Source organism: Bidens hawaiensis, unplaced genomic scaffold (genome assembly GCF_021521415.1).
Source record: "Bidens hawaiensis isolate Kalapana, Puna unplaced genomic scaffold, B.hawaiensis_p1.1 tig00042739_1, whole genome shotgun sequence".
In the NCBI taxonomy this organism is placed as follows: domain Eukaryota; kingdom Viridiplantae; phylum Streptophyta; class Magnoliopsida; order Asterales; family Asteraceae; genus Bidens; species Bidens hawaiensis.
Genome location: NW_027497567.1, coordinates 143773 through 167706, shown reverse-complemented (window position 1 = coordinate 167706; position 23934 = coordinate 143773). Strand labels below are relative to the sequence as shown.

General features: G+C 33.7%; 2 protein-coding genes across 2 annotated transcripts; both read left to right on the top strand.

The window, feature by feature from the left end:
* Positions 1 to 962: 962 nt before the first annotated feature.
* LOC143593769 (putative 1-deoxy-D-xylulose-5-phosphate synthase 2, chloroplastic) lies at positions 963 to 6799 on the top strand. Its single transcript, XM_077073284.1, has 10 exons — positions 963 to 1089; positions 1321 to 1497; positions 1919 to 2083; positions 2175 to 2325; positions 4220 to 4491; positions 4954 to 5227; positions 5300 to 5607; positions 5770 to 6051; positions 6142 to 6426; positions 6551 to 6799. The coding sequence occupies exons 1-10, from the start codon at positions 964 to 966 to the stop codon at positions 6701 to 6703; spliced, it is 2193 nt and encodes a 730-aa protein (XP_076929399.1). The 5' UTR covers position 963; the 3' UTR covers positions 6704 to 6799.
* An 11022-nt stretch (positions 6800 to 17821) lies between these two features.
* LOC143593768 (putative 1-deoxy-D-xylulose-5-phosphate synthase 2, chloroplastic) lies at positions 17822 to 23677 on the top strand. Its single transcript, XM_077073283.1, has 10 exons — positions 17822 to 17947; positions 18179 to 18355; positions 18804 to 18968; positions 19060 to 19210; positions 21095 to 21366; positions 21829 to 22102; positions 22175 to 22482; positions 22645 to 22926; positions 23017 to 23301; positions 23426 to 23677. The coding sequence occupies exons 1-10, from the start codon at positions 17822 to 17824 to the stop codon at positions 23576 to 23578; spliced, it is 2193 nt and encodes a 730-aa protein (XP_076929398.1). The 3' UTR covers positions 23579 to 23677.
* The last annotated feature ends 257 nt before the right edge of the window (positions 23678 to 23934 follow it).

Sequence of the window (23934 nt, the reverse complement as noted above, 5' to 3'; positions counted from 1 at the left end):
AGGCTGTGGAATTGACTCAACATGCACTCAAAGCTGATATTACTTCCGTAAAGGACAGGAAAGCATGTTCAGCAGATGAAGAAACATCTTCAGTGGATGAAGAAAAGAAGGATACAAGTAAAGATAATGGGGATCAAGGATGCAGAACATCAAAAGCCCATGGCAGACATTTAGTCTGAGGTAAGTATTCACCCTGTATGTTCTAATTGTTCTATGTTGTCGGTTCAAATCACTAACTTAGTTGGTGAACTTAATGCATTTAAAGAGGCAAACATGATTATATAAAATAGAGAAAAAGCCTATAAGAATAGATATTAGTGGGTTAAAAGCTACTATTGGTGAAAAAATTCAAGTAATTGACTTAGCGTATGCCACAGTGGAAGAAAATGCAAAAGATTTTGCTAATAAAAGTAAAGAACAAGTAGACGCTTATGTTAAAATAGTATAACTAAACCGGAAACTTGAGCAATTCAGAAATTCATCTTTGGTATTAGACCATATGATAAGTTTCCAATGATCTAATAAAGATACACAAGGGTTGGCATTGAGATGACGCAAACATGACAGATGATAGAGAATGATGAAAATAAACCATAACACATGTCTTAGTCTACTGTAAATGAAAATTAATATTTGTTTTTTATTACCTCAGGTCCTCGATTTAAGTGCTAATTTCGTTTGGCTGCTAAAATATATGAAGGTAACCATATTAATTAAATATCGATAACGTTTAATTTATTAAAATTTTAACACAAAAGATTGATAAAAGCCATCTTGTATAATATTGATTTTGCAAACGTGTCAGGTGGTCTAATTTGACTAGATTTCATTTTTTCCAAATGAAATAATATCAATCATTTATTGCTAATACGAAATGCTAGCTTCTTGAAGGGAATCCATACTCTTGGTTAGTCTATAAAAGGTTCTAAAACCCTCTTCAAAAATTCAAGCCAATCCCAACAAATGGCTCTATGTGGTTCTTTCAAGGGTGGATTTGTTCCCGTGCCTGCCATAGCTCAAAATGAATACAGTTCTTCAAGTAAGCTTAGTTCATCCACCAACGCGATTATACCGTTAAACATACGAAAGGTTAGGCATTTTATGTTCATCTCTTGTTTACGGCCTATATGTTTCAAAAGGGGATAACGGCGCAGCTTGTTGCTCGCTTACCCATTATCCAGATGTAGTTCGGTTTGTGTTATATATAAAAGGATCAATATTTTCTCCTAAAATGATCATAAACTATTGTCCTAACTATATGAACATGCTTAGTTATGTTGCATACACATATTTGATCATATTATTTCTTGATTTTACTAGTTTACGGGAATCGTAACGGCTGCAAAAGAAAATATGACTAACGAACAAGAGGACCTAGCAATCGTCAATACTAATGGGACCACATCAACCATCCTCAAGTATTCTGGGGAGAAACCGAAAACTCCGATCTTGGATACTATTAATTATCCAATTCATATGAAGAATCTTTGTCTAGCGGTAATCGCATCAGCAAAAGTATTATTGAATTTTCTTTAAATATCAAAAATATATTTAACCTAGTGGTATAGGTGTTTGATAAAGCTTTATTTTATCGATGAATAAATTAAATCGTCAATGATCAAATCTTATAGATGAAACATATAAACTAATAATTATTTAAAAAAAAAAACAGTGGCCAAACAAAAAGGATTAGAAGAAAATTTGTTTGTTTTAATTTATAGAACATATGGTTAATATTTTTTTATTTTATATTTAATTCAATTTAATTAACTTTAGATACCACATCAATTGGTAGCTAGGCCCCCCTTACTTGCGTGTATCACGTGGAGTCGAAATTTATGGCATGAAAATAACTAGAAAACCAACACAATTATTCAATTTTTTTTAACCTAATTCACGTTAAATTATGTAATTGTAGGAGCTCGAACAATTAGCTGCTGAACTCCGAGAAGAGATCGTATACACCGTGTCAAAGACCGGTGGTCACCTGAGTTCGAGCTTGGGGGTGGTTGAGTTAACCGTCTCACTCCATCATGTGTTCAACACCCCTGAAGACAAGATCATTTGGGACGTTGGTCACCAGGTATTACTAGGCCGAGTTGTTATTTTTTGTGTGATGTCATCTTAAAATAAACAGAATATGTGATAACTCGTCTTATGTTACGTACGTATAGGCATACCCACATAAAATATTGACAGGCAGGAGGTCCAGAATGAGAACGATTCGACAAACGTGTGGGCTCGCTGGGTTCCCCAAGAGAGATGAGAGTCTTCATGATGCGTTTGGTGCAGGCCATAGCTCCACTAGCATTTCTGCTGGTTTAGGTATTTCACATTTAGACATTTAGTAACCATATTTCGATTTAAAAGCAAGATAAGGGTGTCATAATCATATTATGTCATATGATATTCTTATAAAGTTATTTTGTCATTTTATTGACGTCGTTATGTTGTTCTTGTAAAATATATAATAAATATTTGAAAACTCATGCTAAATAAGATAAAGATGGCTTTTTCCATGTGCATGTTCAAATGTATTTGAATGATATTGTACATGCAACTTCTCTTTTATCTTTTATACAATACGTTAGTTTGAAAATTAAATTAATATTTTGAGCCAAATATTTTGAAAAATCATACTTTTCCTATATCAAAAATTAAAAGTAATATCTATAGCCACATATTTTGGAAAATACCATCTTGATATTATTCAATATGATTTTAGTTGTTTTTTAAAGAGTTTTATTAACAAAACAACAGTAACCTATAAACCAAAAAGGAATTCAAATTAACAAAATTCATATCTAAATTAATTAGTAGTAGGTTCTAAACTTTCATTGCATCTGTTACGTGCAGAACAATATCCATGTTTTTCCTGAAACAACACAACGTTTTTTCTCTATGTTTCTCGAATTCTGTCGCCGACACAAGCTTGCAACGTGCGCCATAATTCTGAAAGAAGCCCACTCAGATGGTCTAAGTATATTGGTCTAAGAGCATTCACATCTAATCTCGTATCTTCAAATTCAAAATCACACAAAAAATCACTAAGGGCGTGTTCGTTTCACGGAATTCGTGGGAATTCAAAGGAATGGGAATTAAAATCTCATGACATGACGTGTTCGTTTAATTGGAATTGGAATCTTAATTCCATTGTGGTGTGTTCGGTTCAAAGAATTGGAATTGGAATTCAAATCCTTCAAATTCCTTTAAATATAGGGATTTCAAATCCTTTCAAAATGTGGAAGAATTCAAGGAAATTCTTTAGAATCTTATTCCGAGTATTTTTTTTTAACGAGGACAACGAACAAAACATTTTAGTTTTTTTAGATTTTTTTTTAATTTATATTTTGAGTTATGATTTTTTTATTAATATTTTTGAATATTTTTTGAGGGGTTTTTAATCTTAATAGAAAACCCATAAAAAACTAAAAAAAAAATTATAAAAAAATCATAACGCAAAATATAAATAAAAAAAACAAAAAATCTAAAATGTTTTCGCCGGTGTCATTGTAAAAAAAAAAAAAAAACTTGATGTCTATTCAATTGTCAAACGAACACATTAAGAATGTATTTGGATTTTAATTCCCCCCAATTCCAATTCCTATTGGAATGTTTAGATTCCAAATCCAATTCCTTCAAATTCCAAATCCTATGCAAATTCCAATTCCAATCCATTTCATTCCGTGAAACGAACGCGCCCTAAGTTTTCTCTTTCATTTTCAATTAAATGATATTTTTTTATACCTTTATCAACATATTTTCTCTCGAATTCACTCACAATCACTATCAGTAAATATTAAAATAAAAATTATAGGATGCTTCATGAACTTTTCAAGTATACAGAAAAATCACCATAATTCTCTCTCTCTCTCTCTCTCTCTCTCTCTCATTCATTAACAACACCTTAAACCACTCTCTAAATTATGAAGACCTTCCTCACAAAATTTAATGGTTGAATGAGAATGATGTAAGTACTTTTAATAGAAATATTATTTGTAAGCAAACAATCATATATTGACGTAAAAGTCTCACCAATAACAAGACCATTAGTGTTTAGATACCTGTATATTAAATGATACATAGGTTGCATCTATTGATTTCCAGGCTCCAAAAACCTATATGACATATAAGAGAAACACTGAGTTCAACTAAATTTGGTATTTATTAAATTATCCATAAGAGAAAAATGACATTGTTCACTTACAATTCAATGCAGGAATGGCGGTTGCTAGAGACTTACTGGGAAAGCACAATCACGTAATCGCGGTGATCGGGGATGGAGCCATGACAGCAGGACAAGCATACGAGGCTATGAATAATGCAGGCTACCTTGACTCCAATCTCATCATAGTCTTGAATGATAACCGCCAAGTCTCCCTACCCACAGCCACTATTGACGGTCCTGCACCGCCCGTTGGGGCTCTCAGTCGATCCCTCACAAGGCTACAAACCAGCAAGAAGTTTCAACAACTACGCGAAGCCGCAAAGGTCCAATTTCTTCTATTCTTATTTGATGTATTCCACATAATAAATATTTAATAAATAACTTATATATAAATCCCAAAGATGCTACTTAATTATTAAACCTCTAAAGAGAATACATCTTCAGATGGATATAAATTTGTGCGTTGGCTTCATTTGACTAAAAAATGTGACAAGCTTTCAATTGTTTTTTTTTCTCCATTTTATATATGACTTAACTTTTTTCACTGTATAGTGTACAACATGCCATCTAATTAAATTTTGTTAATTTAAATGGCAATTGAAAGTTACACAAATGTAAAAAATAAAGTCAGATGAAAATAGTTAGAAAAGATCAGATTATAAATAATAGATTATTAAACTTATATCTCAAAGATGTTATTTAATTATAAAACTAATGAAACATTTTAATTTTAAAATGGAGTTAGTTTGTACATTGGGGTAAATGTCATATTTTGTGATTAATAGGAAGTAACAAAGCAATTGGGGGATAAAACACATGAAGTTGCAGCAAAAGTGGATTCTGCCATAAAAGGAATTGTGGGTGGCCAAGGGGCTTCCATGTTTGAAGAGCTTGGGTTGTACTACATTGGTCCGGTAGATGGACATAATCTAGAAGATCTTGTTTATGTTTTTGAAAAGATTAAGTCTATGCCGGCTCCCGGACCAGTTCTAGTCCACATTGTTACCGAAAAAGGCAAAGGATACCTCCCAGCTGAAGTTGCTGCTGACAAAATGCATGGTATTGCAAGTTTTACAATCAAATGAACATTTGAAATTAAAACACAAGTCTTTCTAATATGATATTTTGTAGGTGTTGTGAAATTCGATACTAAAACCGGAAAACAGGTGAAAACCAAGACCAAAACACTCTCGTATACTCAATACTTTGCGGACTCTTTGGTTGCTGAAGCGAAGGAGGATGACAAAATAGTTGCTATTCATGCGGATATGGGAGGAGGCACCGGTCTTAACACATTCCAAAAAGAGTTTCCTACGAGGTGTTTTGATGTTGGCATAGCCGAGCAGCATGCGGTCACCTTTGCTGCGGGTTTAGCAACCGAAGGGCTGAAACCGTTTTGTGCCATTTATTCATCATTCCTACAAAGAGGTTATGATCAAGTAAGATCTCTGGCATATTGTTAAAGGGGATATTTCAATAAATGATATTGTACAATATGATGGATAACTACTATTACCTTTAAAATGATTTTAGTGTATTGATAAGTAAGCTACTATTCGAAGATATGAGCACTGGTTAAGTAAATGTATTTGATGGCGCAGGTGGTTCATGATGTTGATCTTCAAAAGATTCCGGTTAGATTCGCTATGGATAGGGCTGGTTTGGTGGGAGCAGATGGTCCGACTCACTGTGGTGCATTCGATACAACATTCATGGCTTGCTTACCAAACATGGTGGTGATGGCTCCTTCTTGTGAGGCGGAGCTCATGCATATGGTGGCCACAGCAGCAGCCATCGATGATCGTCCTAGCTGCTTCAGGTACCCAAGAGGCAATGGGATAGGCTCATTACTCCCACCAAATAACAAAGGAACTCCAGTAGAGGTACTTAGTTTGTATATTCATGATGATATTTTGCGCATTGTGTACATGACTATTGTTGAGTCTTTATTTGACTATCAAAACTTCAAATAGGTTGGAAAGGGAAGGGTGATTAAGGAGGGAAATAGAGTGGCCTTATTGGGATATGGAACCATAGTACAAAGCTGTTTAGCAACAAGTGATCTTCTTCAATCGATAGGTATCTCTGTGACCGTAGCAGACGCAAGATTTTGCAAGCCACTTGATGGAAATTTGATCAAACAACTGGCAAATGAGCATGAGGTACTCATCACAGTTGAAGAAGGCTCTATTGGAGGATTTAGCTCTCATGTTTCTCATTTCTTAGCATTAAATGGATTACTCGATGGAAACCTTAAGGTATTTTCGATGACAACACCATATCTTATATCTAATACATTAATCCTTTTCTCATGCATTATCCTTATAGCAGTGACAAAATGAAAATGTTGTAGTGATTCGATATTTCTTTTTTTGTACACAGTGGAGAGCAATGACACTACCTGACAGATATATTGATCATGGGGCTCAATCTGACCAAATTGAGGAGGCTGGTCTCACCCCAAAGCACATAGCGGCTACAGTTCTATCATTGATTGGTGAGAACAAAGAGACACTTCATGTTATCAACGTATAGTATGAAAAAAGATTCATGGTCTATATATTTTTATATACTATAAATCCGAACAAAAAAATTCCTATCAACACAAAACAGATGAGGGCAAAGTCTGAAGGACGCTTCTAAATAGAATCTACCTATCCTTATGATATACACGATCCCTTGTAAAATTTGTTGGCATATTTTTTTTCAAGAAAGTGTTTCAAATTGTATCTTATATGTAAAATGTTTTGTTTAATAAAAAAAGTTGTATTGTTTTTTTAGGTTACTATCCTTAACTGCAATTTGAGGCACCATAATGGTAATAATTGAGTTACAGTAAGTGATTAGGAGTTAATCCAAAGAGTTTTAGACTGACAGTTCCTTACTGATTATTCACAAAACATTTTCATAAAAATGTTTGTAAATAACACTCACAAAACATCTATCCATCCTGCAATTAGTCTGAAAAGTAAGTCAACACAAATGCTTGTGAATAACACAGGGTCGGCTCCGAGAAAGCAAAAAAAAAAATTTGGACCGAAGATGAACTTTTTTAAGGCCTTAAAGAAAAGGAGTATTTTGTTGGTTTTAAACAATGTAATTTTAATATGGGTTTACTTTGTTATAATTGGGTTGTGTAAAAAAACTTTTGTATAAATATAAGATTAAAAATGCCTCAAATGAGAGTAGAACCCATAAACTTTGCTTTAGGTTGGGAGTAATACCCCTTTGCCACTAAACCAAACTAAAGGTTATTTAATTGAGTTTAAACACTAAAAATACATATTGTTTAAATAAAAATACATATAATTTAAAAAAAATAAAATAAAAATTCGGGCATAGCGGGTGTCAGGCATGTGCCGTCGACCACCCTGCCACACCTTATGGCCAGCCCTGGAATAACACTAGTACCTAATCACAAAACATTTCCATACGTCAACACAAGTGCTTGTGAATAACACTACCTAATCACAAAACATTTTTATACGTCAACACAATTGATGGTCAACTCGAAATTGAAAGAGTATGATTCAACCGTGTTTTGATTATTCACAAATGGCCGATATATACAAGAATGTCCATCTATCCCTCCTAGAACTTAGTGGATGATATCAATTACATTAATGCATAAATACTAACTAAATATAGCATACTAATATTTAGGTTAATACATCCCCTCAGTCTGAGCGGGAGATGGCGGACATGCAAATTGGATTGAAAACGTGAACATTGCGGGTGTGGTAATCCTTTAGTAAAAGTATCCGCATATTGAAATTAGTTGGGATGCATAGAACTCGAATTGCATCAATTCGTACTTTTTCTCGAACAAAATGTATGTCGAGTACTACATGTGTTAGTGTGTTGGTGTTGAACTAGATTTTCTAATAAATATACCACGGAAATTTTATAACAATGAGGGTGGCTTGATGAGTAGGAACAAATAGTTCGGGAAGGAGAATCTAGAACCACCTCGTTTATGCCACCGTGTTTGCAAGCCTCAATATTTTGCTTCAACGCATGAATGAGAAATTGTCGGTTATCAATTTAACGACGACAAAACTAAGTTGCCCCCAAAATATACACAATTAATGGAAGTGGGATGTCGTCAGTCTGTACAACCCTCCAATTGACATCAAAATACGCGCACGGTTTAAGCGATGTGGAGGGAGATATCTAAAGGTTGTGATTAGTTGTTTCTTTTACATATTGAATACTCATTTGAACCCCTTCACGAGTGGCATGCATGAAAAGACGGATTTGATGAACCACGTATGTTAGGTCCGGATGGGTGGGCGAATGTAAGATACTGTATAGCTCCGGCCAATTGTTTATTATGAGTGGCATTAATGATAGTGTCATACCGATTATGCAAAAACCCAATTAACCTATAGACAAGTACGTCTTGTATCAATTCTTGAGAAGTATGCCATACCGATCACTCAAGTTTTGTCTTGAGTGGCATTGATGATAGTGACATACCGATCATGCAAAAACCCAACTAACCTATAGGCATGGTACGCCTGGTATCGATTCTAGAGAAGTATGTGACCAACATTATACTTTTGATAATTTATTTAATTATTTACAAAACAATTATATAGAAATGATTATGAAGTTTTGTTTTGAATGCTGACTAGTAGGTTTTATTTTGAAAGTAACAAACACTTAAACTAGTTTAGGAATTAACGAGAACATAATCACACCCACGATTCAGATAAATACAAAACTTGACTTAACTTTTTAAACAAAGGGTTTGGTTAATCACGATTGATATTCTAGGTTTGCTAACAAGGATTCCTAATCATAGGCATCAACAATCTTATCTCATGCGTACCTAATAGCTAGAGGTTCCTTCACAACATGACTTAGTTCAGAACTATTGTATGCAATTCATAAGCAAAGAACAATCAAAAAAAACCCTAGCACACATCAATCCTAATAGGAGTAAACATCTTAAAATATCAATGATGCAAGAAAATCTCGATTGTTATGAGTTTAAAACAATACTAACAATTATATGCATACAACTTTAATCAAATATAATCAAATAGTTCAGCCAAATGTACAAAGAGTGATCATATCTTACAACCCTATACTCGGGAATGATTCGGATGAACTAGCCTCACATCCACATCATCCGGTAGCGATTGGAGGTGATCGAGTCTCCAGAGACGGATAGAATGGGCGATACTCTCTTAGGGTACAAAACTTAGAAAATATTAGTTAACCATAAAATTTTACTCATTTTTAGGTGCTTGGCATATCGCGGGGGACTAAGCTGCACTTTTTTATATGTCGCGAAGAGCAAACTAGTTAGGTACATAATCTGGCTCCCTCACGTGTCGAGAGAGAGGTGTTCTCTTTTGCATGTCACGTGCGAAATCTAGACCTAGAATTTTAATCTACTTTATATTTTAAATTTGAATCGCTCTCATCTTTTTGAAACTTCATTCGATGCTCGTGCAAGTCCTAAGTTAGCCTCTTTAATGATCAATAACATGAAATACATAAGCTTGTATGACGTACCATTGTTCACACTAAAAACTAATAAAACAATCCAATAATATTGCAACATCCCATAAACTTCCGTGCCAAATTTACCATCTTTATAAGTTGAAGGACCAAGTTTTCTTTAAGCTAAACTAAGAGTCCAAGATCTAATCTATAGTTAAGCAAAATTCAGATTACACAGACGGTCTAATCTATGAGACGGCCCGTATGAAACGCGACTTGGATATTAAGTTATCTCTTGTGACATACCGTCTCTTATGTAGGAGCATAGAAAGATCAAAATAATATCTTTTATTTTTATTATAATTGAATTTCCAATTTTTATTTTATTTAGTTTTCTATTTGACTTAAAATTCCCAACTATAAAATGGGATCTAGGTTTATTGTTTAGTTAGTTTTTTATTAAGTTTTATTGATAAGAACTTTGTTCTTAGAACCTATGATTTAGTTTATCTGTCTTTGATTAACTAAATTATCATGAGCCTTTTGAATAGCAGTCTATCTTGCCTGCTATTTTGAGAAGGGGTCATCTAAGCCGGTCTAAACTCCAAAGTTAGTTATTAGACATATGGCTTGTATAATAGATATATGGCCCCTATAAGCATTGTTGTCAAAATACAATCCTAACGTGTCAAACTCAGTTGTCGACACATCCTCATGCGTGGACTAATAAATGAAAGCATTTCACGACCATTTCCATGATCACACTTTCGTTAATCATTCTACACTCTTAAAACAAGCTAACTAGTGTTCTTGAAGTTCTAAGCAAGTTCAAGTAAGCTCAAAGTGTTCTGAGGCAGTAGGAGGCTTTTATCATGTACTCTAGAGGTGTTAAAAGCAATCACAAGTCATCCCTATGTTTTGTTAAACTCGAAAGTAAGGTATAGTGAACTTATAACTCGTTTAAGTTTATTTTTCACTAATTTAGCCTATGATTGAACTATAATCGATCAAACCTCGGTTAAGTTAAGTTAAAGAAGCTGCATAAGTATTTTTAAGTATGTTTAAGACCATAGACCACTTAAACGTGTATCAGAAAGTTGTTAAACTGATGTTTAACCTTAATGGACAAAAAAGAAGGTTAGATGGATCGTCTAATGGTCCTTCTCAATCCATTTTCATATGGGTCAAGTTGAAAAGATTATACGGCATGTCACAAGATTATATGGTATGTCCCTGCGTTCAAATGGACTGTCTCTAACTTGTGACACCCCGTATGAACCTCTTTCAGTCAAAAGGGTCAAACTAAGGATGATACGAACAGTCTAATCATGATACGATCCGTCTCCTATTAAATTTTATTATTTTAATGAAAGTTAAGTTTTCAACCAATAAACAAAACCAATATTTATAAACACGGTTTGAAATAATACAATTAGGTCGGCGTGGTCTACAGTTGGATCAAAAGATGATCTGAGTATTCACGTAAACCAAATCTTTATAGGTTAAGCAACTATTAAACAAGAACCTTTTCAAACGAGACACCGAACAAACAACCTAGGTGAATTCGTTAAACATTTACATACTCTATAAATAAACGAAAGATGATATGAGTATTCACGTAAACCAAATCTTTATAGGTTAAGCAACTATTAAACAAGAACCTTTTCAAACGAGACACCGAACAAACAACCTAGGTGAATTTGTTAAACATTTACATACTCTATAAGATAAATGGATTGTTTGTCTTAAAGAGTCAATGAAACATTTACATGAGATTAAATGATCTATAAAACTTATAATACAAAATATAAAATAAAAGCAACTAAAACAGAATATATATGTATTTGGATTCAAACATAACTGACTAGCAGGCATTCTATATGTTAATCTGTAACACCCATATTTTTATACAACTTTTTTTTTCCAAAAACCGGTCCAAATTTTTCTTAGTATTATTTTAGAAAAGTGTGGAAGGGTACACTAATATAAAATAATTAAACAACCAACTTTAAATTTCCCATTATATATTTGATGGGTGCAAGTTTACATCATAAAAACTAATTTAAATCTCTCATAATTTTTACATCCAAAAAGGGGTTAAAAACATATGTTCGATCCTTCGACGTACCGAGATTCGATCAACCCTTGTTAATTTATCACAGGTGATTTACCTTAAAACATTAATTAAGCCACTATAAGCTAATGCAAAGTGTGTTCTTTCACCTATAATATTTTACAGAATATAGGGTCATCCATCTATGACTGAACAGCGGATCACGCAAAGTGTTAAAACAACTGATTAACCAATTATAACACAACAACTAACACCCGACAGTAGTTAAGAAAACTTATCACGTCAATTTCGTTACTGCTGTACATTATTTATATTTACCTATACAAATAATATATTCACACAGGTTTTATAAGAGATACACAATGAGAAGTGTAAAAAGGATTTGTGATCATACAAAAAAACCCTTTAAAAGAATTTAAAAAATCATAACTTAAAATATAAATAAAAAACTAAAAAATTTAAAAAACTAAAATATTTCCGCCATCATTTCTGTTATAAAAATAAAAAATATATACAAAAAAATAAAAATAAAAATTGACGAGAAGACGCATTACCGAGATCATAAACACAATGACGAAAATGAACAAAAACACAATTATAACTAAAAAAGACACAACAGATCGCAAAATATAACACAATGTCGGACAAAATATAGCACAATATTTAGTAATATAACACAATATAAAGAAGAAAAGACACAATGTCAAGGAAAAAAGACACAATTAATAACGAAAATAAACACAAAACAGAATGATAAACAAAAAGGAATAACAAAAAGATACAATGATTTTTTTCACTCACCGTTGTGTTTTTTTTAGAATGAGAAAGACGGTGGAAACATTTTTGTGTTTTTACTTTTTTTTGTTTTTTTATTCAATTTTGAGTTATGATTTTTTATTATTTTTTAAGGGTTTTTTTGTGTGACTAAAAATTCTTCTCATCCTACTCATTTGTATCCCCATTTATAGAATAACTCCAGTTTTATCACACCATAACAATTTAACAACTAATATCATAAGATGATAATACTATAAAATTATATTGGGAGTCGCATGAACTTACCTGAATGTTTAGAAAATTTTTACGGTGAACCTTTTGTCAACTTCGCCCTATCTCCAATAACCATATTATTTTTTTAACCCGGTTACTACAATCTCCATTATAATAATAATTAGTGATTTACCCGCGCGTTGCGCGGTGAAATTTGTCGGTAAATCCGGGTGTGGTGCCGACATGTCAACGCGAATTCGGTCGGCATTTGCTACATTCGTTACGGTACCAGAACTAAACTTAAAAAATAAATCGTCAAATTAACATGCTTAAACTAAAAACGAAAAAGAAATAGCGGCACTTGTATAGCGTATCATAAAAAATTAGCATATTTATTCGGTTGGTAAACCGAGCCATTAGTTCCCTAGCATTGGTAAAGCTCGAGCGTTAAGACGGTGAGTTAACATGAATTCGGTCATCATTGTTACGTTCGTTACACTATAGACAATCTTGGTTAACTCTAAGCGCTGAAACCCACGAAATTCATCAAAATAACATATAAAATTTTAATTACTTAAAACGACATTTATTCGGTCAGTAAAACTGGACGGTGGTAAAACGCAAGCGTTGTTCTTCCTGAGCGTCGAAACGGTAATTCTGCATGAATTCTGTCAGTTTCGGTTATGCTCGTTACGATATCATAACTAAATAAAAAACAAAAAAAGTATAAAAATTGAGGTGGGCCAATAGGGTGACGTCGGTCGATAAAACTCGTCTGTTGGTAAAACTCGGGTGTTTCAGCCATGTTCGTTACAGTTTTGGTCGGTTTAAGTTACATTAGTTACGGTGCCGAAACTAAACAAAAAAAATAAAACTGGTTTTCGGTCGGTTATCGTTACGTATGGTATCAAAACTAAAAAAACAAATTTAATTGTGGTCCCGCCACTTGGCCCAATCACGCGCTTGTGGTCAAGCGTCGAGGCGGTAATTCGGCGTGATTTCGGTATGTCTCGGTTACGCTCGTTACGATATCGGAAATAAAAAAAAAACAAAAAAGAAGTAAAGAAATTGAGGTGGGTCAATAGGGTGACGTCGGTCGATAAACTCAGGTGTTGGTAAAACCCGAGCGTTTCCATCATGTTCGTTACAGTTTCGGTCAGCTTTATATACATTAGCTACGTTACTGAAACAAAAAATAAATTGGTGTTCGATCGGTTACCACTACATTTCTCATTGTATTAAAACTAAAAACAAAAAAGAAAATCTAAAAAACTAATAGACCAAATCTATATAGATAATACGGAGCAAGTTAGCATACTAAATTGAACCAAGGTTGCTAAAATGGGCTACTAAATGGAACTGTGGCACCAAAATTCATATTTACTATATATAGTTAACAATAACAATAACAATAACAATAACAATAACAATAACAATAATAATAATAACCGTCAGATCATCCCGTTTTTTAGAGAGCAGCCCACAAAGACCCGGAGATCTAACCGTCGGATCCCTCTCAAATTTGTATAGAGTGTTAATAGAATATAAATATATATTTCCACTAGTCGGATATTCGATCAGAGTTCGGGAATTTCAGTTTTCATCAAGGAAAATGTAACCGTGAACAATGGAGTTTTCCGGTGACTGTTTAGGTTTTCTGGTGACTACAACGGCGGTTTTCGGAGATTGCGAGATGATAGGCTCGTAGATCGTGGCGAGGCGGTTCTATGGCCGCTTGAATAATTCAATTCCGAGTTCGTTTGATATGTTTTTGGTATATTCGAGTGATTTCAAACATAAACCTTAAAGGTACGCTTTTGTTAAAAATGTTTACTTTTCTTGTACGAATTTGCATGAAAATTGGTAGGATGATAGAATGGGTAACGATTATTGATAAAGTATTTGTTAGTAAAAAGGGTAGTTGGCTAGGTTTAGGTTAAACATATAAGGTTAGATCCGTAAAAACGATGAGTAAATGAAGTTGGTATGGTATTAAAATTGGTAGAATAGTTAATCGGACCATAAAGTGTAACGAAAACATAAACTTTATTTGAACGAGTTAGCGGGTGCGATTTGGGACGAATGAGTGTCGTTTGGACCGTGTAAAGCAAGAAGGTTAAGTTGTTATGGCCCGTAACTCATTGTAGTTGTAAGGCGGGCCGTAAGAGAACCTTTATGACATAAATATATGAAAACCAGTTTAGAATCGTATTCATAAGAATTCGATTCGAGTATAAGAAAGTCGATTCTATTGGAATAAAGGCGAACTTGATGGGCTAGAGAATTAACTTATAAGCGAACTTAACAAGTTCACCAAACTAAAGCCCAACCCCAAGCTCAGAAAACATGTCAAATATATAAATGACATATAGTTTGCGGTTTTAAGTTAGACATTACAAATCTATAAGTTCGTCTCTATGAGTCAGCAGTTTATATCCGTAGAAGAACATAACCGAGTTCTTGTTTGGCGTTTAGATTGGTTGTAATATTGGTTATAATCAATAATAGAGGAATATTAAAGTGATCGTGTTCGTGTTGTTATACTCGTCTATTACTCATGATTGTTAATCAGAATGATTTTTCACCTCTGATCATACGATTCAGTCTCGTCAACATCCGACTATAGACCTTTATTTGGTATCAAAGCTTTTTCTTAATATTGTGTAGTTCAGAATTGATTTACGAGTACTGCACGAGTTATTAATTCAAATTTTATGTTTAAGGTAGTAAGTAATTCATCCTACAATTTTTTTTCGTGATCTCCAGTTTGTTACAGCCGTCAAAGTATTCAAGTTAGTCATTTTTGGAAAGTCATAGAAGTTCTTGGGCGAACTTCTTAATTACGGTTTATCAGCAAGCGAAGTTAACTAAATTCAATGAACTTAAAGAATGTGTTAGGAAAACTTAGTGGAAGAAATTAATCCAAGAATATTATAATATTACCTATGATGCCCTACTCCATATCAAGATAACGAACTTGTTCCAGAGGCTTATAATTGGAAGTTGCGTGGCACAATTCAAGTGATCTTATTTTAAAATAAAGTGAACTTATTTAATAAGGTTCAAATGAACTTAATTCTTAAACGAACTTAACTTTAATCTTCCATTAACTTGTGGGTAGTTTTATTTTCAGGTGAACTTACTCTTGTTTGAGCGAACTTGTGTGACTCATTATTATAGACTAATTTACTCGAAAGTATTATAGGTGAAGTTGTCGGACGAAGTTAATGTCAAGCGTAGTTATTATCCGAGCTAAGTTGTTGAAGCGAACTTATTGTCGGGCAGATCGAGTTAGCCAAGTATTCTTATCTCAAGCGAATTCGGGTGATTTCGTGTTATTTCAAGTGAACTTTCTTTCGTTACGTCATGGTCCTTACAGACTTCTTACAATGTTTGGAAAGAAATTAATTTCTTACGACTTGTGATCAAGTGAAAATATCAACTAGTGGATAATATAAGATCAGATTGCTAAGACTATTAATTTTAATATCAACATTGATATTATATTTTCTAACACGGACATGGTGTGAGCTTGTTATTTCAAAGGAAGTTGCTAATATTAATAGTTTATTGCAATTCAGAATTTGCGTAACACGGATTTGGGGGGGATACGAGCTAGTATAACGAATTTCAAATCCATTTCTTAGTCGGCTTGTTAATCAGTTCAGCTTAAAAGGGTTAATGGGACTACAGAAAAGTCGGATTTGGATTTCTCGCTCCGTATTAAATTGACTTCAATGGCAAGAGTAAGTAACACGTTAGAAACGGGTGATAAAATCGGAAGCCCAAATAAGCCACCAAAATTGGTTATAGGTGCAGATTTTGCTGTTTGGAGAAAACAATTTCTGGTGTTTATTGAAAATCAAGATGCTAGAATGTGGAGTTGCATGACCAATGAATATATTTGACCAGTCACTAAAATAGAAGGAAGACAAATAGCGACAAAGTATGTCAACATGTCCGATGCTGACAAGCGAATGTATGATGTAGAAGAGAAAGCCATTCGTGTAATTAAGATGATGTTACCTGATACGGGGAACTATCTTTTCAAAAGGTATCTTTTTTTTTGGATATGGGGGACCAAGTTAAAAAATGTGTAGGAGTGGCATGTTCAACAAAATCTTCGGGAACAAATAGAAGGAATTGTGCTTCTGGCAATAGTGAAAGCTCTAAGGCTGTGGAATTGACTCAACATGCACTCAAAGCTGATATTACTTCCGTAAAGGACAGGAAAGCATGTTCAGCAGATGAAGAAACATCTTCAGTGGATGAAGAAAAGAAGGATACAAGTAAAGATAATGGGGATCAAGGATGCAGAACATCAAAAGCCCATGGCAGACATTTAGTCTGAGGTAAGTATTCACCCTGTATGTTCTAATTGTTCTATGTTGTCGGTTCAAATCACTAACTTAGTTGGTGAACTTAATGCATTTAAAGAGGCAAACATGATTATATAAAATAGAGAAAAAGCCTATAAGAATAGATATTAGTGGGTTAAAAGCTACTATTGGTGAAAAAATTCAAGTAATTGACTTAGCGTATGCCACAGTGGAAGAAAATGCAAAAGATTTTGCTAATAAAAGTAAAGAACAAGTAGACGCTTATGTTAAAATAGTATAACTAAACCGGAAACTTGAGCAATTCAGAAATTCATCTTTGGTATTAGACCATATGATAAGTTTCCAATGATCTAATAAAGATACACAAGGGTTGGCATTGAGATGACGCAAACATGACAGATGATAGAGAATGATGAAAATAAACCATAACACATGTCTTAGTCTACTGTAAATGAAAATTAATATTTGTTTTTTATTACCTCAGGTCCTCGATTTAAGTGCTAATTTCGTTTGGCTGCTAAAATATATGAAGGTAACCATATTAATTAAATATCGATAACGTTTAATTTATTAAAATTTTAACACAAAAGATTGATAAAAGCCATCTTGTATAATATTGATTTTGCAAACGTGTCAGGTGGTCTAATTTGACTAGATTTCATTTTTTCCAAATGAAATAATATCAATCATTTATTGCTAATACGAAATGCTAGCTTCTTGAAGGGAATCCATACTCTTGGTTAGTCTATAAAAGGTTCTAAAACCCTCTTCAAAAATTCAAGCCAATCCCAACAAATGGCTCTATGTGGTTCTTTCAAGGGTGGATTTGTTCCCGTGCCTGCCATAGCTCAAAATGAATACAGTTCTTCAAGTAAGCTTAGTTCATCCACCAACGCGATTATACCGTTAAACATACGAAAGGTTAGGCATTTTATGTTCATCTCTTGTTTACGGCCTATATGTTTCAAAAGGGGATAACGGCGCAGCTTGTTGCTCGCTTACCCATTATCCAGATGTAGTTCGGTTTGTGTTATATATAAAAGGATCAATATTTTCTCCTAAAATGATCATAAACTATTGTCCTAACTATATGAACATGCTTAGTTATGTTGCATACACATATTTGATCATATTATTTCTTGATTTTACTAGTTTACGGGAATCGTAACGGCTGCAAAAGAAAATATGACTAACGAACAAGAGGACCTAGCAATCGTCAATACTAATGGGACCACATCAACCATCCTCAAGTATTCTGGGGAGAAACCGAAAACTCCCATCTTGGATACTATTAATTATCCAATTCATATGAAGAATCTTTGTCTAGCGGTAATTGCATCAGCAAAAGTATTATTGAATTTTCTTTAAATATCAAAAATATATTTAACCTAGTGGTATAGGTGTTTGATAAAGCTTTATTTTATCGATGAATAAATTAAATCGTCAATGATCAAATCTTATAGATGAAACATATAAACTAATAATTATTTAAAAAAAACAGTGGCCAAACAAAAAGGATTAGAAGAAAATTTGTTTGTTTTAATTTATAGAACATATGGTTAATATTTTTTTATTTTATATTTAATTCAATTTAATTAACTTTAGATACCACATCAATTGGTAGCTAGGCCCCCCTTACTTGCGTGTATCACGTGGAGTCGAAATTTATGGCATGAAAATAACTAGACAAGGGACCTATTTTTTTGGGTCACGAGGAAAACCAACACAATTATTCAATTTTTTTTAACCTAATTCACGTTAAATTATGTAATTGTAGGAGCTCGAACAATTAGCTGCTGAACTCCGAGAAGAGATCGTATACACCGTGTCAAAGACCGGTGGTCACCTGAGTTCGAGCTTGGGGGTGGTTGAGTTAACCGTCTCACTCCATCATGTGTTCAACACCCCTGAAGACAAGATCATTTGGGACGTTGGTCACCAGGTATTACTAGGCCGAGTTGTTATTTTTTGTGTGATGTCATCTTAAAATAAACAGAATATGTGATAACTCGTCTTATGTTACGTACGTATAGGCATACCCACATAAAATATTGACAGGCAGGAGGTCCAGAATGAGAACGATTCGACAAACGTGTGGGCTCGCTGGGTTCCCCAAGAGAGATGAGAGTCTTCATGATGCGTTTGGTGCAGGCCATAGCTCCACTAGCATTTCTGCTGGTTTAGGTATTTCACATTTAGACATTTAGTAACCATATTTCGATTTAAAAGCAAGATAAGGGTGTCATAATCATATTATGTCATATGATATTCTTATAAAGTTATTTTGTCATTTTATTGACGTCGTTATGTTGTTCTTGTAAAATATATAATAAATATTTGAAAACTCATGCTAAATAAGATAAAGATGGCTTTTTCCATGTGCATGTTCAAATGTATTTGAATGATATTGTACATGCAACTTCTCTTTTATCTTTTATACAATACGTTAGTTTGAAAATTAAATTAATATTTTGAGCCAAATATTTTGAAAAATCATACTTTTCCTATATCAAAAATTAAAAGTAATATCTATAGCCACATATTTTGGAAAATACCATCTTGATATTATTCAATATGATTTTAGTTGTTTTTTAAAGAGTTTTATTAACAAAACAACAATAACCTATAAACCAAAAAAGAATTCAAATTAACAAAATTCATATCTAAATTAATTAGTAGTAGGTTCTAAACTTTCATTGCATCTGTTACGTACAGAACCATATCCATGTTTTTCCTGAAACAACACAACGTTTTTTCTCTATGTTTCTCGAATTTTGTCGCCGACACAAGCTTGCAACTTGCGCCATAATTCTGAAAGAAGCCCACTCAGATGGTCTAAGTATATTGGTCTAAGAGCATTCACATCTAATCTCGTATCTTCAAATTCAAAATCACACAAAAAATCACTAAGGGCGTGTTCGTTTCACGGAATTCGTGGGAATTCAAAGGAATGGGAATTAAAATCTCATGACATGACGTGTTCGTTTCATTGGAATTGGAATCTTAATTCCATTGTGGTGTGTTCGGTTCAAAGAATTGGAATTGGAATTCAAATCCTTCAAATTCCTTTAAATATAGGGATTTCAAATCCTTTCAAAATGTGGAGGAATTCAAGGAAATTCATTGGAATCTTATTCCGAGTATTTTTTTTTAACGAGGACAACGAACAAAACATTTTAGTTTTTTTAGATTTTTTTTTAATTTATATTTTGAGTTATGATTTTTTTATTAATATTTTTGAATATTTTTTGAGGGGTTTTTAATCTTAATAGAAAACCCATAAAAAAAACTCAAAAAAAAAATTATAAAAAAATCATAACGCAAAATATAAATAAAAAAACAAAAAATCTAAAATGTTTTCGCCGGTGTCATTGTAAAAAAAAAAACTTGATGTCTATTCAATTATCAAACGAACACATTAAGAATGTATTTGGATTTTAATTCCCCCCAATTCCAATTCCTATTGGAATGTTCAGATTCCAAATCCAATTCCTTCAAATTCCAAATCCTATGCAAATTCCAATTCCAATCCATTTCATTCCGTGAAACGAACGCGCCCTAAGTTTTCTCCTTCATTTTCGGTTAAATGATATTTTTTTATACCTTTATCAACATATTTTCTCTCACATTCACTCACAATCACTTTCAGTAAATATTAAAATAAAAATTATAGGATGCTTCATGAACTTTTCAAGTATACAGAAAAATCACCACAATTCTCTCTCTATCTCATTCTCTCATTCATTAACAACACCTTAAACTACTCTCTAAATTATGAAGACCTTCCTCACAAAATTTAATGGGTTGAATGAGAATGATGTAAGTACTTTTACTAGAAATATTATTTGTAAGCAAACAATCATATATTGACGTAAAAGTCTCACCAATAACAAGACCATTAGTGTTTAGATACCTGTATATTAAATGATACATAGGTTGCATCTATTGATTTCCAGGCTCCAAAAACCTATATGACATATAAGAGAAACACTGAGTTCAACTAAATTTGGTATTTATTAAATTATCCATAAGAGAAAAATGACATTGTTCACTTACAATTCAATGCAGGAATGGCGGTTGCTAGAGACTTACTGGGAAAGCACAATCACGTAATCGCAGTGATCGGGGATGGAGCCATGACAGCAGGACAAGCATACGAGGCTATGAATAATGCAGGCTACCTTGACTCCAATCTCATCATAGTCTTGAATGATAACCGCCAAGTCTCCCTACCCACAGCCACTATTGACGGTCCTGCACCGCCCGTTGGGGCTCTCAGTCGATCCCTCACAAGGCTACAAACCAGCAAGAAGTTTCAACAACTACACGAAGCCGCAAAGGTCCAATTTCTTCTATTCTTATTTGATGTATTCAACATAATAAATATTTAATAAATAACTTATATATAAATCCCAAAGATGCTACTTAATTATTAAACCTCTAAAGAGAATACATCTTCAGATGGATATAAATTTGTGCGTTGGCTTCATTTGACTAAAAAATGTGACAAGCTTTCAATTGTTTTTTTTTCTCCATTTTATATATGACTTAACTTTTTTCACTGTATAGTGTACAACATGCCATCTAATTAAATTTTGTTAATTTAAATGGCAATTGAAAGTTACACAAATGTAAAAAATAAAGTCAGATGAAAATTGTTAGAAAAGATCAGAATATAAATAATAGATTATTAAACTTATATCTCAAAGATGTTATTTAATTATAAAACTAATGAAACATTTTAATTTTAAAATGGAGTTAGTTTGTACATTGGGGTAAATGTCATATTTTGTGATTAATAGGAAGTAACAAAGAAATTGGGGGATAAAACACATGAAGTTGCAGCAAAAGTGGATTCTGCCATAAAAGGAATTGTGGGTGGCCAAGGGGCTTCCATGTTTGAAGAGCTTGGGTTGTACTACATTGGTCCGGTAGATGGACATAATCTAGAAGATCTTGTTTATGTTTTTGAAAAGATTAAGTCTATGCCGGCTCCCGGACCAGTTCTAGTCCACATTGTTACCGAAAAAGGCAAAGGATACCTCCCAGCTGAAGTTGCTGCTGACAAAATGCATGGTATTGCAAGTTTTACAATCAAATGAACATTTGAAATTAAAACACAAGTCTTTCTAATATGATATTTTGTAGGTGTTGTGAAATTCGATACTAAAACCGGAAAACAGGTGAAAACCAAGACCAAAACACTCTCGTATACTCAATACTTTGCGGACTCTTTGGTTGCTGAAGCGAAGGAGGATAACAAAATAGTTGCTATTCATGCGGCTATGGGAGGAGGCACCGGTCTTAACACATTCCAAAAAGAGTTTCCTACGAGGTGTTTTGATGTTGGCATAGCCGAGCAGCATGCGGTCACCTTTGCTGCGGGTTTAGCAACCGAAGGGCTGAAACCGTTTTGTGCCATTTATTCATCATTCCTACAAAGAGGTTATGATCAAGTAAGATCTCTGGCATATTGTTAAAGGGGATATTTCAATAAATGATATTGTACAATATGATGGATAACTACTATTACCTTTAAAATGATTTTAGTGTATTGATAAGTAAGCTACTATTCGAAGATATGAGCACTGGTTAAGTAAATGTATTTGATGGTGCAGGTGGTTCATGATGTTGATCTTCAAAAGATTCCGGTTAGATTCGCTATGGATAGGGCTGGTTTGGTGGGAGCAGATGGTCCGACTCACTGTGGTGCATTCGATACAACATTCATGGCTTGCTTACCAAACATGGTGGTGATGGCTCCTTCTTGTGAGGCGGAGCTCATGCATATGGTGGCCACAGCAGCAGCCATCGATGATCGTCCTAGCTGCTTCAGGTACCCAAGAGGCAATGGGATAGGCTCATTACTCCCACCAAATAACAAAGGAACTCCAGTAGAGGTACTTAGTTTGTATATTCATGATGATATTTTGCGCATTGTGTACATGACTATTGTTGAGTCTTTATTTGACTATCAAAACTTCAAATAGGTTGGAAAGGGAAGGGTGATTAAGGAGGGAAATAGAGTGGCCTTATTGGGATATGGAACCATAGTACAAAGCTGTTTAGCAACAAGTGATCTTCTTCAATCGATAGGTATCTCTGTGACCGTAGCAGACGCAAGATTTTGCAAGCCACTTGATGGAAATTTGATCAAACAACTGGCAAATGAGCATGAGGTACTCATCACAGTTGAAGAAGGCTCTATTGGAGGATTTAGCTCTCATGTTTCTCATTTCTTAGCATTAAATGGATTACTCGATGGAAACCTTAAGGTATTTTCGATGACAACACCATATCTTATATCTAATACATTAATCCTTTTCTCATGCATTATCCTTATAGCAGTGACAAAATGAAAATGTTGTAGTGATTCGATATTTCTTTTTTTGTACACAGTGGAGAGCAATGACACTACCTGACAGATATATTGATCATGGGGCTCAATCTGACCAAATTGAGGAGGCTGGTCTCACCCCAAAGCACATAGCGGCTACAGTTCTATCATTGATTGGTGAGAACAAAGAGACACTTCATGTTATCAACGTATAGTATGAAAAAAGATTCATGGTCTATATATTTTTATATACTATAAATCCGAACAAAAAAATTCCTATCAACACAAAACAGATGAGGGCAAAGTCTGAAGGACGCTTCTAAATAGAATCTACCTATCCTTATGATATACACGATCCCTTGTAAAATTTGTTGGCATATTTTTTTTCAAGAAAGTGTTTCAAATTGTATCTTATATGTAAAATGTTTTGTTTAATAAAAAAAGTTGTATTGTTTTTTTAGGTTACTATCCTTAACTGCAATTTGAGGCACCATAATGGTAATAATTGAGTTACAGTAAGTGATTAGGAGTTAATCCAAAGAGTTTTAGACTGACAGTTCCTTACTGATTA

Excerpts from the sequence above, each read along its gene's own strand:
- LOC143593768 (XM_077073283.1), top strand. The coding sequence starts at position 17,822 with ATGGCTCTATGTGGTTCTTTCAAGGGTGGATTTGTTCCCGTGCCTGCC. Across the intron at positions 18,356-18,803 it reads TGAAGAATCTTTGTCTAGCG|GAGCTCGAACAATTAGCTGC; the intron begins GTAATTGCATCA and ends ATGTAATTGTAG. Across the intron at positions 22,927-23,016 it reads ACAAAGGAACTCCAGTAGAG|GTTGGAAAGGGAAGGGTGAT; the intron begins GTACTTAGTTTG and ends AACTTCAAATAG.
- LOC143593769 (XM_077073284.1), top strand. The coding sequence starts at position 964 with ATGGCTCTATGTGGTTCTTTCAAGGGTGGATTTGTTCCCGTGCCTGCC. Across the intron at positions 2,084-2,174 it reads TTTGGGACGTTGGTCACCAG|GCATACCCACATAAAATATT; the intron begins GTATTACTAGGC and ends ACGTACGTATAG. Across the intron at positions 6,427-6,550 it reads TACTCGATGGAAACCTTAAG|TGGAGAGCAATGACACTACC; the intron begins GTATTTTCGATG and ends TTTTGTACACAG.